The sequence below is a fragment of the Babylonia areolata genome, chromosome 1, assembly GCF_041734735.1.
Source record: "Babylonia areolata isolate BAREFJ2019XMU chromosome 1, ASM4173473v1, whole genome shotgun sequence".
NCBI classification, from domain to species: Eukaryota; Metazoa; Mollusca; class Gastropoda; order Neogastropoda; family Buccinidae; genus Babylonia; species Babylonia areolata.
The window spans coordinates 36089135-36104896 of record NC_134876.1 but is presented as its reverse complement, the minus strand read 5'-3'; the positions used below and the strand labels follow the sequence as shown (position 1 = coordinate 36104896).

At 46.1% G+C, this 15762-nt stretch overlaps 1 protein-coding gene across 6 annotated transcripts in view; it reads left to right on the top strand.

Annotated features, from left to right (window-relative positions):
* Positions 1–13324: 13324 nt before the first annotated feature.
* LOC143282285 (PDZ and LIM domain protein 7-like) overlaps positions 13325–15762 on the top strand; it is a 126197-nt gene continuing 123759 nt past the window's right edge. For 4 of the 6 annotated variants that reach the window (XM_076587908.1, XM_076587901.1, XM_076587934.1 and 1 more), the window contains exon 1: positions 13326–13612. In XM_076587908.1, coding sequence (XP_076444023.1) covers positions 13502–13612 — 111 coding nt within the window. In that variant the 5' untranslated portion in view covers positions 13326–13501. Of the gene's footprint in view, positions 13613–15762 lie in introns of all 6 variants that reach the window. The other 2 variants (XM_076587888.1, XM_076587914.1) reach the window with 2 other exon arrangements.

The window sequence follows — 15762 nt, the reverse complement described above, 5'->3', positions numbered from 1 at the left end:
TTTGCCCTTGCTCACTACATGGCAGTCATTTACATCGCGAAACACCAAAATGATGAATGTTGATCTTTTCCATGCTGACATCAAATCTCTTGTGCAGGAAAATCATTCAAACTCATCTCCCCTCAGAATATACAACACCGGCCTCCGTCAGATACTGGACTGACAAGCATGCCCCTCTCTCCACTCGCCTTGTTACTGACCGTCCCTCTGCTCCCTGGATGACTGATGAACTGAGGGCCGCCAAGCGTCGGGAACGACAGGCCGAGCACGTCTGGCGCACCAACAAACTTACAGTCTTCCGTGAGATCTATATCAAAGAGCGCAACACACTGAACGCTATGCAGACCACCGCAAAACGTCAACACTGTTTCAATCTGCCAGTGCTCCACGTCCAAACAGCTGTATGCTGTTTCAAACCAACTGACTGGCAAAAGCAAAGAACTGTTAACTGCCAAAAGGCATTCCTCATCAGGATCTTCCTGGTGCTTTTTATACATATTTTACGGATAAAATCGCTAACATCCGACATGAACTGGATGCTTGTCCACCAGAGAATTAGTTTGATGAATTTAAAGGGGTTTTAATGACATGTTTTAAAATAATTTCTGAAAAGACTGAAAGAGATTTTATTCTTTATTCTCCAAATAAGAACTGTGATTTGTATCCATTACCATCTAACCTTTTAAAGATATGTCTAGATGATCTTCTCCCCTTGACCACCAGTATTGTAAACCACTCTCTAGAGTCAGGCACTGTTGATGAATCTCTCAAATTGGCTATTGTCACCCCACTTTTGAAAAAGCACAATCTGGACTCAACAAAGAACTATCGACCCGTGTCTAATCTGTCATTCATTTTTAAATTATTGAGAAAGTTGTGTTACAGCAGTTACAGGAACATCTAGAGAAAAACGGTCTACTCGAAATTTATCAGTCAGCCTATCGAAAAAAAAACCACAGCACAGAAACAGCTCTTCTCTCTGTTACAGTCTTCTCTCAAATACAGACAAAAAACGTGCATCCTTAGTGGCATTCCTAGATCTGTCAGCAGCATTTGATACAATCAACCACCAAATTCTCATCAACCGTCTGAGCACTACCTTTGGCATTCGATCTACTGCTTTAAAATGGTTTTCATCATATCTTTCAAACCGTCAGCTCTGCATTAAAGTAAATCATACCATTCTAAGATTATCCCTCTTGTATTTGGTGTCCCTCAGGAATCGGTTCTGGGACCTATTTTATTCACTTTATATACTCAGCTTTTGTCTGACATCATCAAAAGGCATTCATTTGATTACCATAAGTATGCTGTTGACAATGAGTTATAAAAAGCCACTCCACCATCTGACTTCAAAACAGTCATTAATGAGACGGAAGCCTGTGTGGCTGATGTAAAGGTGTGGATGGACAGAAACAAGCTAAAACTTAACGAAGAGAAAACCGAGCTCTTAGCTGTAGGAGACCAAGCTCGTCTCAATGAAATAAAAAAAGGGCCCAGTCACTATCGGCACTTCTGCAGTTACATCAGCTAAATACCTAGGTGTACATATTGATCAGACATTGACCATGGCTGACCACATTTCATCCCTGTGTCGCTCATGCAATTTTCATCTTCGCAGACTAGCCTCAGTCAGACCATACTTAACGGAGAAAAACATGGCTCAGTTGGTTTCCTCTTTTGTCCTGTCCAGACTAGATTACTGCAATTCTACCTTAGCTAAGTTTACCATCTTCCTCTCTATTATTAGACTACAGAAAGTACAGAACAATGCTGCACGGCTTGTCCTAGCAAAAAAGAAATCTGATCACGTCACACCTCTTTTGCATCAGTTACACTGGCTTCCTATAGAGTCCCGCATTCACTGTAAACTAGCGACACTTGCCTTCCGACATTTTGTTGAATCTCTTCCCCCGTATCTCTCCTCTGTGCTGGAAACGTACGAACAATGTAGAACGCTAAGATCCAGTTCTGAACTGTTACTTAAAGTCCCAAGAACTAATTTAAAATGTGCAGGGAAAATGTCTTTTAAGGCTCAAGTACCCCAAATTTGGAATTCTTTGCCATCGTCCCTCAGAAGTGCTCCTGATCTCCAAACCTTCAAGTCAGATCTGAAAACGCACCTTTTCCGCTAACATTTCTGTACTCAGCAGGATGGATCGTCCAAAGTCTGTTCGCCACATGGAGTTTTATGCCAGAGATATTTATACTCACGTAATCCTATTTCAGTGCAGTTGATATATTTAATCTGTCTGGGCGCGCGCGCGTGCGTGTATGTGTGTTTGTGTGTGTGTGTGTGTGTGTGTGCGCGCGCGCGCGAGTGTGTGAGTCTGCGCGCGCATGTATGTGTGTGTCTAAAAATGTGTGTTTTTAAGGAATGTTTTTTTTTTTTAACCTAAGCATTATTTACTTGATATTTTTGTTGTTTGGTGGATCATGTTTTTTTGTTGCTGGTTTTTTATTTTATTTTGTTTATTCATGCTGTGAACGCATTGGATTGAGCTGTTGTAATGTTTTATGTTATGTTTATATCTGGCTCGATGATGTAAGGTACTTCAGTTGAGCAGCATTAGTACTGGATATCGCGCCATAGGAAAGTTATGAATTATTATTATTATCATTAAATGCATGTATTGCCTGTAACCGCCAGCCTGTGTGAGGAATGGTTGAAACTGACACTTTGGATCTTGATTCTTCTTTCTTTCTTTTGCGTTCGACAGCTACGCAGTCAGGGTCGAAGTCCGAGGGATGCCACAAACTCGGACGTCCGGCGAAGATCGGCTACCGTCCCCCAGAGCTTGGTGTTGAGGTCAGCACCCCCAGGCCAGGACTGCTGCCGCATCTTCTCATACAGGGGGCAGTCTTGGAGAATATGGGATGGGGTCTGGTCAGCCTTGCCGCAATCACATAGGTATGTGGCTGCCACTCCAATCCTCTTCAGGTGTGCTCGGAGGCCGCAGTGTCCTGTGCGAAGGCGGTAGATGGTAGTCTGGTGTCTCCTCTCCAGTGTCCTGATGGGATCCTGGTGTGCCTGGTAGCCTCCATTCAGGGTGACCCAGCCTCTTCGGAATCTGCTGCGGAGGAGAGTTTTTGCTTCCTCATACGTGGCAGGAACGGTTGGCTGTGTGAGCTGGCTTCCTTCCTTAGCAAGGTGGTCTGCACGCTCGTTGCCTGGGAGGCTTACATTTGCAGGCACCCACTGGAGGGTCGTTGGGGCTGTTTGTGTAAGGGTTGCGAGGGAGGCCTTAAGGGACTGGATCAGTGGACCAGGATCAGGGGGTCAAGGGCCTGGAGTGTGGACATGGAGTCAGTGAAGATGGAGATGCTGCCAAGGGGCTTTCCACAGGAGGAGAGGAATTCTGCTGCTGTATTAATAGCCAGGACTTCAGCTCTGAAATTGGAACAGAGCTTTCCTCCAGGGAGTGCGACGCTGCTGTGCTCTCCATCGGGAAATCTGATGTAGACACCACTGCCTCCATTGTGTGTGGCTTCCTCCGCTGATCCGTCCGCGTATACATGGGTCCAGGAGCTGGCTGGCTCTATCATGGCCAGAGTCAGGATCTTGAGAGTAGCAGGTTGCTGGTTTTTGGTGGTGATGCCAGGAACTCTGAGGCTGATGGTGGCCTATATCTCTCGGTCAAGCCTCCAGTCACGCAAGGCAAGGTCAGTGCAAGGCTCCCCTTTTGCCGCCAGAACATCGCTGTGCTGTGCTCTGAGTGCTTTATACTGGTGGTTGAGGCTCTGACGTTTGAATCCGTTCTTGGTGGGCTGCTCCAGTCTGTGGTGTAGGTGGTGTGAGGGCAGTCTTTTGAGCTTCTCTCCCTGCATCAGGACTTTCAGATCGCGTCTTCTGTCCAGGGGCTCAACATTAGCAGTTTTCTCCATGTCATGGATCGGCGTGGACCTCATGGCTCCAAGTATGAGGCGTAGTCCCATATTTTGGACTTTGTCAAGCCGGCTCTTGTTGGTCTTGGAGGCTGTGCCCACGAGATTGAGGTGTACTCCATGGTGGGTCTGACCGCTCCCATGTAGACCCTGGCGAGAAGCCTGCTGTCTGCTCCCCAAGTCGTCCCGGCCAGCTTCTTCAGCAGGACTAGCTTGCGGATGCCTCTCCTCTCCATCTCCTCAATCTGGGGCCTCCAGGTCAGGCGGGTGTCCAACTTGACGCCAAGGAATATTGGTATATCCGTCTGGGTCAAGACCTGTCCCTGGAGCTTCAGCTTGACTTGCTCGTTGGCGGTGGAGAGAGAGAAGAGTGTTGCGTTGGTTTTTGTGTTGTTGAGCTCAAGACCCCAGTCTTCTGTCCATGTAGCAATATTGCTGACGACTTCCTGAAGCCGGTAGGAGGCCGTGCTGGTGTGTTCAGCGGATGTCTATACTGCCAGGTCGTCTGCGTGCAGACTGTTGGAGACGTGCTTCGTGATGTTGTCTCTGATGTCGTTGATATACAACAGAAACAATGTTGGGGAAAGCACTCCTCCCTGGGGGACACCCTCACGTAGCTTGACCTTTCTGCTGCGGAAGCCGTCTAGTTTGACCCTTGCGGTCCTGCCGAAGAGGTAGTGTTGGATCCACATGTACATCTTGCTACGTACGCCGACTTGGAGAAGTTTCGGGATAAGGCCCTCCTTCCACACTTTGTCAAACGCTCTCGACAGGTCAAAAAATACGGCCAGTGTCTTCTTCTTCTCCTGAAAAGAGTTTTCGATGTCCTGGACAAGGAGGGCTAGTTGATCTTTTGTATTGCGGAATTTTCTGTAGCCAGTCTGGGTAGGTGAAATGATGTTCTGTGTTTCCAGGAGGAAGGTGATGCAGCGGTTGACCATCCTTTCCAGCAGCTTGCCGACACAGCTCAGAAGGCTGATTGGTCTGTAGCTGTGGGGGTCCTTCTTGTTCTTTCCCTTCTTTGGGATCAGGATGATCTCTGCCTCTTTCCAGATGGAAGGCACAACTCCTGCTGTCCAGCTGTAGTTGAAGATCTGAAGCAGCACTGTTCTGGATGCTGGTCCCAGGTGCTTCAGCATGTCGCCAGTGACACCATCAGGCCCCGGAGCTTTCTTGGGCTTCAGCTTGCGAATGCCTTGTTTCAGCTCCTTCATGGTTAATGGTTCGCTCGTACAGCTGTCATCTATGCCATGTGGGTCTGATGTCATACGTTTCGTGGTTTCCTCTCGTATCTGCTTGATGCAATGTCTGGACATGTGGATCGTACTCTCCTCTCAGTACAGTTCCGCAAAGGTGTTGGCTGCGGCCTTTTCTGTTTTCAGCTGGTTGTCCTGCTCGATGACGGTCTTGCCTCTGCTGGGGTTGTCATCGTTCAGTTTCTTTGTCAGCTTCCAGAACCCCAGCATGTCTGTCTCCATGTTCAGGGAGGATGTATTGTCTTGCCAACTCTTGCATGTTGCTTGCAGCTTTTCGTTTATGAACGCAGCTTTCGCTCTGTTGTGTCTCTACATTTTCGTCAGTGGGAGAGCTCTCCATCGTGTCCCTGGCTTCACTGAGGGTCTTGTGCAGGGTGTCGAATTCACTTGTCCAGTAGGGACGGTAGTTCCTGCGTTTGCCTCGTGGAATAGCTGCCTGCGCCGCGTCTAATTCTGCCTTATTAAAATTCTTGGCATTTTCGTTGATGTCTTGGTGCGACAGTGTCAGCGCAGAAGTCCTCTTGTCTGCCTCGTGCTTGAAAAGGTCCCAGTTTGCCTTCTTGTAATTCCAGCTTGCTGGGAGCCTGGTGGGATGGGTTTCAAAATGTCTCTGTACTGTAATGATCACTGGCCTGTGGTCGCTGCCTCCAAGCTGGGGCGACACCTGCCTTTGGGCAATGCTATGGATGTCGTCTGTCATGAAGGCCAGGTCAGGAGTGCTTGTGGTCCTCCATGCTCGTGAGTAGCACGTAGGTGGATCTTTTGGACTGTTGATGAGTATCAGTTGGTTACTGATTGCCCAGTTTTCCACATCTTCTCCCTTCTTGTTGAGATCTTGGTAGCCCCAGCTGGGTGAGTGGCTGTTAAAGTCTCCTGTGATGATCCAGCTGTGGGAGTCAACGAGGATAGAGTCAAGCTGTATTTGGTTTGTAGGTGAGTAGACATTGAGGACTGTCACTGACGTGCCTGGCAACACCAACTTGACTCCCAGAAATTCTGTGTCGAGATCAGCTTGACCAGAACTCTGAGTCTCTGCGGCTGGGATGTTGTTTCTTACCAGGGTGATGAGGCCTCCCTTTGGTCTGTTCTCTCGGTCTTGTCTGAACAACTCGTAACCTCTTATGAAAAAGCAGTGAGTGTTCTTGAGGTGAGTCTCTTGGATGCAACATACATCGATCGCATTTTCACGCAGAAACCGCTGGAGCTCAACCTTCTTGCGCTGTACTCCTGCATTCCAGTGGACGATACGAAGTGCTGCTTGCCCATGTGCTCCAATCTGTTCTCCCCAAAGAGTCTGGGAAGCATCGCGTCCGTGGTCGGTAGTAGTGGATGGGCCCCTTTGAGGCTGAGGGCCCGGCACCGTCTCCCCCCGGCCATGGTCCAGGAAGACGACACCACATCGGTCTAGCGTTGTCTGCGTAGCCATGTGTCGTAGAGTGCGTGCACAGCCGGTTTTGACTAGATCACGCCCCTTAGAGAGGCCACTGTGGCGCCGTCTTCGGTGATCTCCTGTTCTGGTAACGGTTTACAGTTGGCCGGGTTTTCTCTTGGGAGTTTTCCTTCTCTTGGAAGGACTGCCTGCTGAGGCTAACGGACTCCATCTGCCCGGGTTTGAAATCAGAGTTGTCCTTCTCCTAGACTATGTGGGTCCACGGCACCTTATTCCATATCATTTGGTGCAACCCCCAAAGGGAGGGCTCCCCCATCCGCCACTCGGGGGACACGCCCCTACGCCGTATAGTCCCAGCGCGAGGTGGATCTTGATAGATTTACTTTAAAAAAAAAGAAGAAAAAGACTGAGGAGGGAAAAAAGAAAGAAATTACGGACACGTATACCTTCTTCTTCCATGTGAGTATCCACGATCATCAGGTTGATTTCGCGATACTATTATGGTCGAGGTACGATTTTCTGAAAATCCCCACTGTCTTTCAGTGGACACTGATAGACTGTCGTGTGTGAACTGCAGTTAGCACAAGTCAAGAGAGCACATGACTTTCATTTTTCATTGAAATATTGACAGTAAAGGATTCAGCGATAGGAGCGAACCGCTTCAATGGGTCAGTCAGATGATTTCGGTTTCATCCGAAAACTGGGATATGACAATGGTCAAGACGCATATGTCCTACTTTCTCCTTTTCAGTTTGAACGGAGGTATTATAGAATACCAGTACAGCAACATTGTCATAAAAAGATGCGATTATAATAATTGCATATCACTAAACAAGTGAAAGAAACCTGCTCCCCTCGATGCCCTCTCTCCCCGTATATATAGCGCACGCGTATTAATTTTGTTCAGGCTGTGCATCAGACCCACACCTCAAGTCAGGCCCACTCGGACACAGTCATCATGCGCACTGTGATCTGCGTGCAGCATAAGAGAGACATGAAAATTAGGCTTACATGCACTGAGAATAAGGCTCAAATAAGCGTTGTTTTCCAGTGGTGTTCTTTCCAAGCAAACCCGTTCCATTCGTACCTTACAAAAAAGAAATGTGTTTAAGCTGAGAAAATCTTTTTTCTATTTTTTATAGGCTTTTTTTTCGGTATAATATTGTATCCAAGGCTTTTAAGTATGTTAATATAAATGCATAAGCTTCTCATTCAGTGCCAATATTTGTATAATGTTTCGCGTCTGTAAAGAACAAATTACGACAAAATATGAACTGTAGGTCAGTTATGGATAACGGGAATTTAAATTGGCTCAGTACAGCTTGATGACGTGATTGTGCTCTGCCGGTGGGATTTCTGTAATTTGCAAACGTGTACAGATTTTTTAAAAACAGAGGCAAAGCCTTCAAGACTCATTGTGCTTCACGCTTTATCCTGTAAAGGAATCATGAGGAGGAAAAAAAAGAGATTTAAAAATGGTTGAAAAGTGCTCTGTATGGATATGATGGATAAGCTTGGGAGGAGAAAAGAAAAGAAAAAAATGTAATGTTTAAGATGAGAAAGTAATTTCCCTTTTTTACTATCTGCACCAAAACGTTTGCAAAAGAAATAAAACTTCCATGCTTAGCAAAAGAAGTTCCTGTTTGAACAAAAAATGTTAATAATGACTGCTGAATATCAGATCAAAGTGCCAAGTTTAGAGAATACAAAAAATATAAATATAACAGTAAATGCAGTTTGCATATAATTAGGCTTCATTTTTTTGTTGTTGTTTTTTTTGTGCCCATCCCAGAGGTGCAATATTGCTTTAAACAAGATGACTGGAAAGAACTGAATTTTTCCTATTTTTATGCCTAATTTGGTGTCAACTGACAAAGTATTTGAGAGAAAATGTCAATGTTAAAGTTTACCACGGACACACAGACACACACACACACAGACACACACAGACACAGACACACACACACACACACACACAACCGAACACTGGGTTAAAACATAGACTCACTTTGTTTACACAAGTGAGTCAAAAACTCTTTAGGAAACCTGTAAAGTAATGTCGGTCAAAACGTCACAGCAGAAAATTCATAAAAATCCCAACATCTCTTGGTCACTGATTTCATGTAGGATCGGCAGTCGGCTATGGGCAGTGATTTGTTTAGAAAATTCATGAAATGTCCGATTACACAGATTAATTTTACCCTAACACATAAAACAGTGTTTCTTAGAAATAACATTTAGAACTCACCTGCAAGAGTTTCAGTTTCAGTAGCTCAAGGAGGCGTCACTGAGTTCGGACAAATCCATATACGCTACACCACATCTGCCAAGCAGATGCCTGACCAGCAGCGTAACCCAACGCGCTTAATCAGGCCTTGAGAACCTGCAAGAATTATTATATTGTCATGACACACTCATGACCGACCGTTATCATGAACATGACGATGGGGAAAAAAAGAGTGATGTACAACTGATATCAGCATTATACATTGTGGCACATTGTACATTACACAGGATCATACCAGCAGAGTGAGCAGTTAAAAAAAGAAAAGGAAAAATAGCCACACTGACAAACCACGCCAGATTTATAATTAGTTCTCCTATGCATTTTGAGGAGTTTTTTTGTTTTGTTTGTTTGCTGTTGTTGCTGTGTCAGGTCAGGGGCATAGCCCTTGCTACTCAGTGGTACCATCATGTAATTCAGTACTACCTGCCGCATGTGAAGTCTCCCAACGACGGACCAGGCAGAGGAGGAAACCTTTCCCAACGGCTGTGAAGGCGGACGAGGATGACCAAAGGGCAGGGGGAACTCTTATCCTTGGCTGGAAGTCCCCCTAGGAGACGGAGCTCCGAAGAAAAAACCTGCACCTGCCGAGGCCGTCCTACACTGTGGCAGTATCTGTACCTGTGGGACTGTGATCGTCGGTAGGCGAGAGAGTAGGGAAGGGACTGCACAACTCCTCCTCAGTAAAAAAAAAAAAGTCACCTGTGCTGGTCAGGCAACCAGGCTAATGTCGGAACGACGAGCTAGCCCTTCAACACCCAGCTTTCCCAAGCCCTGCGGCGATGGAGAAGTGGTAACGGGGACGGACAGGCAGAGGATGCTGCTGGCAGTTCCTAGTCACGACCCTGCACGCAGGCGGCTGTGGGATGATGGTCGCCCGCCGTAGACTGGGGCAGATGCGGCGCCCGTATCCTCCAACAGTGTCAGAGCAGCCCTTTTTAGGGACAGCACTGCTCTCCCCACATGGGGAAGGGGAGATAAAAGGATCCCCAAACAAAGCCTGCCTCACCTAGTACCTAGTAGGAAAGCGCACCTACTTGGACATCCAACAATAGCGGTCGAAAACAAAAGAAAAGAACCAGGAGTCATATCCTGACTCTGGGTGCCTGGAATGTTCGCACCCTCTCAGACAGAGACGACAGACCAGAAAGACGCACAGCGCTCATTGCTAGAATGCTTGATCACTACCAGGTGGACATAGCAGCCCTGAGCGAAACCAGGTTTGCGGGTGAAACCCAGATGGGGGAAGTTGGAGGGGGCTACACCTTCTATTGCATTGGGAAACCAGATGGCACCCCAAGAACCTCAGGCGTGGGCTTTGCCATACGAACCAGACTTGCACGACAGCTTGACAGCCTTCCACGTGGGATAAGTGACAGGCTGATGACCCTGCGTCTGAAGCTGTCCAGGGATCGCTTCGCCACAGTCATCAGCTGCTATGCCCCAACGATGACCAACCCTGATGACATCAAAGAAGCTTTCTACAAGGAGCTCAGCCGTACCATTTCAGCCGTAGACAGAAAGGACAGGCTGATCATCCTTGGGGATTTCTATGCCTGCGTCAGCGTGGACTTCTCCTCGTGGCCAAAAGTCCTAGGACAGCACGCACTGGCAAGTGCAACTCCAACGGACTGCTTTTGCTCTCGCTCTATGCGCAGCATGGACTGACCATCACCAACACCCTCTTCCAACAAGTGGACAAGTACAAGAACACATGGATGCACCCCAGCCCCAAGCAATGGCACATGCTGGACTATGTGATTGTCCGGCAGAGGGACAGAGATGTTGTTTCCATTACACGCTGCATGAGAGGAGCAGTCTGTTGGTCGGACCATCGCCTGGTACACAGCAAGATAAACATCAGACTTGCACACAAGCTTCAACCAGCCAGGAAGAAACCCCTTAGGAAGCTGAACATCCACTGCCTCCCTATCACCAAGGACGTGCTGCAGCAGCAAATCCAAGTAGCTCTCCAAATTCTAGCTCTAGAAATTCCTGCATCGACTGATGTAGAAGAGGTATGGAGCACCTTTAGAGATGCTGTGTACACAGAGGCAGCTGACACACTCGGCTTTGTACAGAGGAGCCACAAAAACTGGTTTGACGAGAACGACTCTGGAATCTCCAAGCTCCTGAACACACTGTATATACGGCATCAGGATCACATTTCCGATAAAGACTGCCAGAGGAGGGAGAACCAGTTCTTGCAAACCAAGCAACTCGTACAGAAGAGGCTGCGTGAGATTAAGAGCACCTGGTGGGAGAGAAAGTCTGAAGAGATTCAGTCCGCTGCTGATGCTCACGACATGAAGACCTTCCATGATGGTCTCCGAGCTGTGTGTGGGCCGAGAGTCACAGGATCAACCCCTGTCCGAGCCTTGGACCAGACCACCCTCCTAACAGACAAGAAAGACATCCTTGCCCGCTGGGCAGAGCACTTCAACACCCTCCTCAACAGGGACTCATCCGTGTCTGACGAGGCAATTGCAGCCCTCTCACAGCTACCAGTCAATGACTCGCTAGCTGCCCCTCCCACCAAGGTCGAGATCCAGAAGGCCCTGAAGCTGACAACGTCAGGAAAAGCACCAGGAGCAGATGGAATCCAGGCTGACATCTACAAGTATGGAGGCGATGTGCTGACAGACAAGCTGACCACCCTGTTCCAGTCTATCTGGGAGAGAGGGGGGGTCCCCCAGGATTTCAAGGATGCTTCTATTGTCCACATTTACAAATGGAAGGGAGACAAAACATCCTGCAATAACCACCGTGGAATCTCTCTCCTCTGCATCGCCGGCAAGATCTTCGCCTGCATCATACTGAACAGACTGGTTGATCATGTCTCCAACACAGTCATCCCTGAAGCACAGTGTGGCTTCCGCTCAGGCAGGGGAACATGTGACATGGTGTTTGCCGTACGCCAGATGCAAGAGAAGTGCCGTGAGCAGAACAAGGAGCTCCACATGGTCTTTGTAGACCTGACTAAGGCCTTCGACATGGTGAACAGCCATGGTCTGTGGAAGATCCTCCTAACGTTCGGCTGCCCAGAGAGCCTAATCCAGCTGATTGCGTCATTCCACGATGGCATGAAGGCGAGAGTACAGGAAAATACTGACATGGCGGATCCTATCTCTGTTCTCCATTCTATTCTCTGCCATGCTGGTTGATGCCTTCCAAGACTGACCGGGGCATCTACATTCAGTTTCGCACAGATGGCAAACTTTTCAACTTGCAGCGACTCCACACCAGGTCCAGGGTGTTTGAGGCACTGATGAGAGAGTTCCTCTTCGCTGATGACTGCGCGCTTGCTGCACACACCCATGAAGACATGCAGTTCTTTATGGACAGGTTCTCAACCTCCTGCAGGCGCTTTGGACTCATCATCAGCCTCAGCAAGACCGAGTCCATGTACCAACCAACTTGCTCACAGAACGCCAGTGCCTCCCCCCCACCTGCAATCAAGATCAATGACACAGAGATCAAGTCAGTCGACAAGTTTTCCACCTGGGTAGCACCCGATGCAGCAATGGAGCCCTTGATGCAGAAGTGACATTGCGCATCGCCAAGGCCAGCTCCGCCTTTGGCAGACTAAACAACAGGCTGTGGAAAAACAAAGGCATCAGGCTCAGCACCAAGATGAAAACCTACAGAGCTGTTGTGCTGACCACCTTTTTGTACTGCTGTGAAACATGGACGACGTATCGCCGTCACATTCAACAACTTGAGCAGTTTCACCAGAGATGCCTACGAAAGATCCTCAGCATATAGTGGCAAGACAGGGTCTCCAACCTCCAGGTCCTAGAGAGAAGCGGCCTGCCCAGCATCGCGGAAAGCCTGCTGATCCAGTGCCAGCTACGCTGGACAGGACACATTGTCCTCATGACAGACAGCAGGATCCCGAAGATGCCGTGGTTTTGTATGGCTAGCTGAAGGAAGGCCACCGTGAACTTGGAAGACCCTGCAAGCGCTTCAAGGACACCTTGAAGACAAACCTCAAAGCCTGTGACATAGACATCGCTTCCTGGGAAACTGATGCCCTTGACCGCTCTCACTGGAGGATGCTGTGCTCTTGTGGCATAAAGACATTTGAAAACAAGTGAACGCTGGCCATTAAGGAGAAGCATGAGCGAAGGAAACAGGGCTCAACTTCTGGAGATGTTTTCCCTTGCAACACCTGTGGGAAGTGCTGCACATCTAGAATCGGCCTCTTCTCCCATATGAGGACACACACCGACAGATAAGCCTGTCTGCCTACTTATCCGTCGGACTGACTGGAGACTCCATCCTTGTCAAGTTGCTGTGTTTTTTTAAAGAAGTATTGGCAGCTTCGTTATTTACGTGCATTTACTGCATTGCAAATAATTATGACCTAACGGTAGGATAAAGACTATGATGAATTCTTCGGTTTATTTTTCTCCTCTGTGTTTTCAGGTCGCCGTGATGAAATCTACTTTCAGTTTCATCGTTGTCCTTGGGGAGGTCTCGAGTGTCGTGTGCAAAACTGAGTCAGCGCGAATGGAAACCGTCCGCCGGAAGGCTGAAAGCGAGCGGCCAGTTGTGTGTGCGGACGTGAGATGGCGAAGACCTGAAAAGTGTGCGAAGAGAGAACTGAGTCTCTGGGTTGGAACTTGTGAACAGTTACATTTGTTTTTACTTCCCTTTTTCAGTGAACAGCAGTAAGTGTTCAAGATGTCGTTATTGACATTAGAAGCTAAATTGGAGCGTTCAGACGCCACCACACCCTGGGGATTTCGAATGCAAGGGGGCAAGGACTTCAGTAGCCCACTCACGATACAACGGGTAAGTGCCGGCTTTAGTGGGGAAAATATGTTTCTTCTTCTTGTGAAGAAATTATTTCTCGATAGTCCAAAACTTCTTTGTAACTTCCGAGTTGTTGTGTAGCACTCTTCAACATTGTCAAGGCAATTCAAAAATGAAAAGTTTGTGGCCGAATAGTTCGAGACTTGGACGAGATATTTTGTCTGCAAGGAAGTTTTGCGCAAAGATCCGGTCAAGGCGCAGTGTTGTACAAAGACTTTACAAGTACAGTATCACAGTCTTGGTGTCGATTGTTTTAACTAAAAGTCAGACACGGTTTACGTTTACAGACATATTCCCCTTCGTTTTTATTTTCGTTTTTTTTTTCTTCTTCCCATCACCAGGTCTGTGTGCGTGAGCATGTGTTCGTAAGTGTTGTTGAATTATATACGTGTGTATACATACTTGTGTAGTTTTTGTAATGTCCGTGCCCTACTCCTGACACACACACACACACACACACACTCACACACACACACACACACACACACACACACACACACACACACACACACACAGTCTCATATCATCATCTTAGATGAACAGACTATAAATAAATAAACGAAACAAAAACACACACGTACATATGTGTATATATACTTATATATATGTATTTGTATATATACATATATATTCATATATACATTCACACACACACACACACACACACACACATATATATACAAATACATATATATATATATGTATATATATATGTGTGTGTGTGTGAATGTATATATGAATATATATGTATATATATGAATATATAAAAATATATATATATAATTATGTATAATATATGTAATATATATATATATATAATATATATATATACGTGTGTGTGTGTGTGTGTGTGTGTCTTTGGTATTTGCAAGAAGCACTGAAACAAACATGCATCCGTGCATCAGACAGTTTTCAAAACATAAAAAAAAGATGAAAACTTTCAAATTTCTTGATCTCAGAGTTGCTGTGAAGTGTGATACAGTCAGTAGATCTTTCAGCAAACTGAATCTTTCAGTCAATGTAGTCACCAGCTTACTAATGTAGCTACCTCGCAGGACTTTTTCCTTAATCCCCTCACTGGAAAGAAGCTATTCAAGGCAAAGCCGAAGTGAAATCACTGTTTGACCAACTGGATTAAAGGCTTGACACACAAGATATAAAAGGAAGATAAGGAGACAGAGTGTTTTGGAGATTTTGAAGTTATTCATGGGGAAATTATTATCATTGACAGTCTGGGGTAAATTCTCCTAAGATGCTTATAAAGTCTTGATACAGATCATGATGATGATGATTTTGTTTTATCATTATTATTATTTGTAGTATTAATAGTAGCAGTAGTAGTAGTTGTAGTACTAATATAAAAACATGCCATTTTGAAAATTTAGGATTTTTTTGAATGGTCAAAAAAGTTCATATTATTGACTGAGTGTTTGTTTATTGTATTCAGTCCATGGATTATGTTCAGTTACTCTGCCGATTAACATAATTTACTGAAGGACATGCACAGGTACGTATACGTACAATACATTAAAAAAGAGAACACATACACATGTGTATATAAATCCACATTCACACATACCCTCCCATGCATAGATACATTTTTCAAACACAGATGCTCACACACACACACACACACACACACACACACACACATTAGTAATTATAAGGAAAAAATATGATACCTTAATATATGTTTTGTCATGATTAGCCTTGCCTCTGATATACCTGTCTGTCTATTGTGTATCCATCTGTTTGTGACTTTCTCTCTGTCTTCTGACTCCAACCTTCTTTCCTCACTTTCTGAACTTGTACCGGGTACTTGATCAGTTCTGTCTGTCTGTCTGTCTTCAGTCTCGCTCTCATTCTCACCCTCACTGTATCTCTTCCAAAATATCTTTGTTAATGATGTAAGGATGCTGCTTTCGTATGTATAATTGTGTCAACATCATCATCATGTATAATTATGTTCATTTACTAATTGTCCGTATACTGTTTTTCACCATAGAATTTGTGTGTCTTATTGCGCTTGATTTTTGACTCACTTGTGTAAACAAAGTGAGTCTCTGTTTTAAATGGTTGTTCAGTTGTCTGTGTGTGTGTGTGTGTCTGTGTGTCCGTGGTAAACTTTA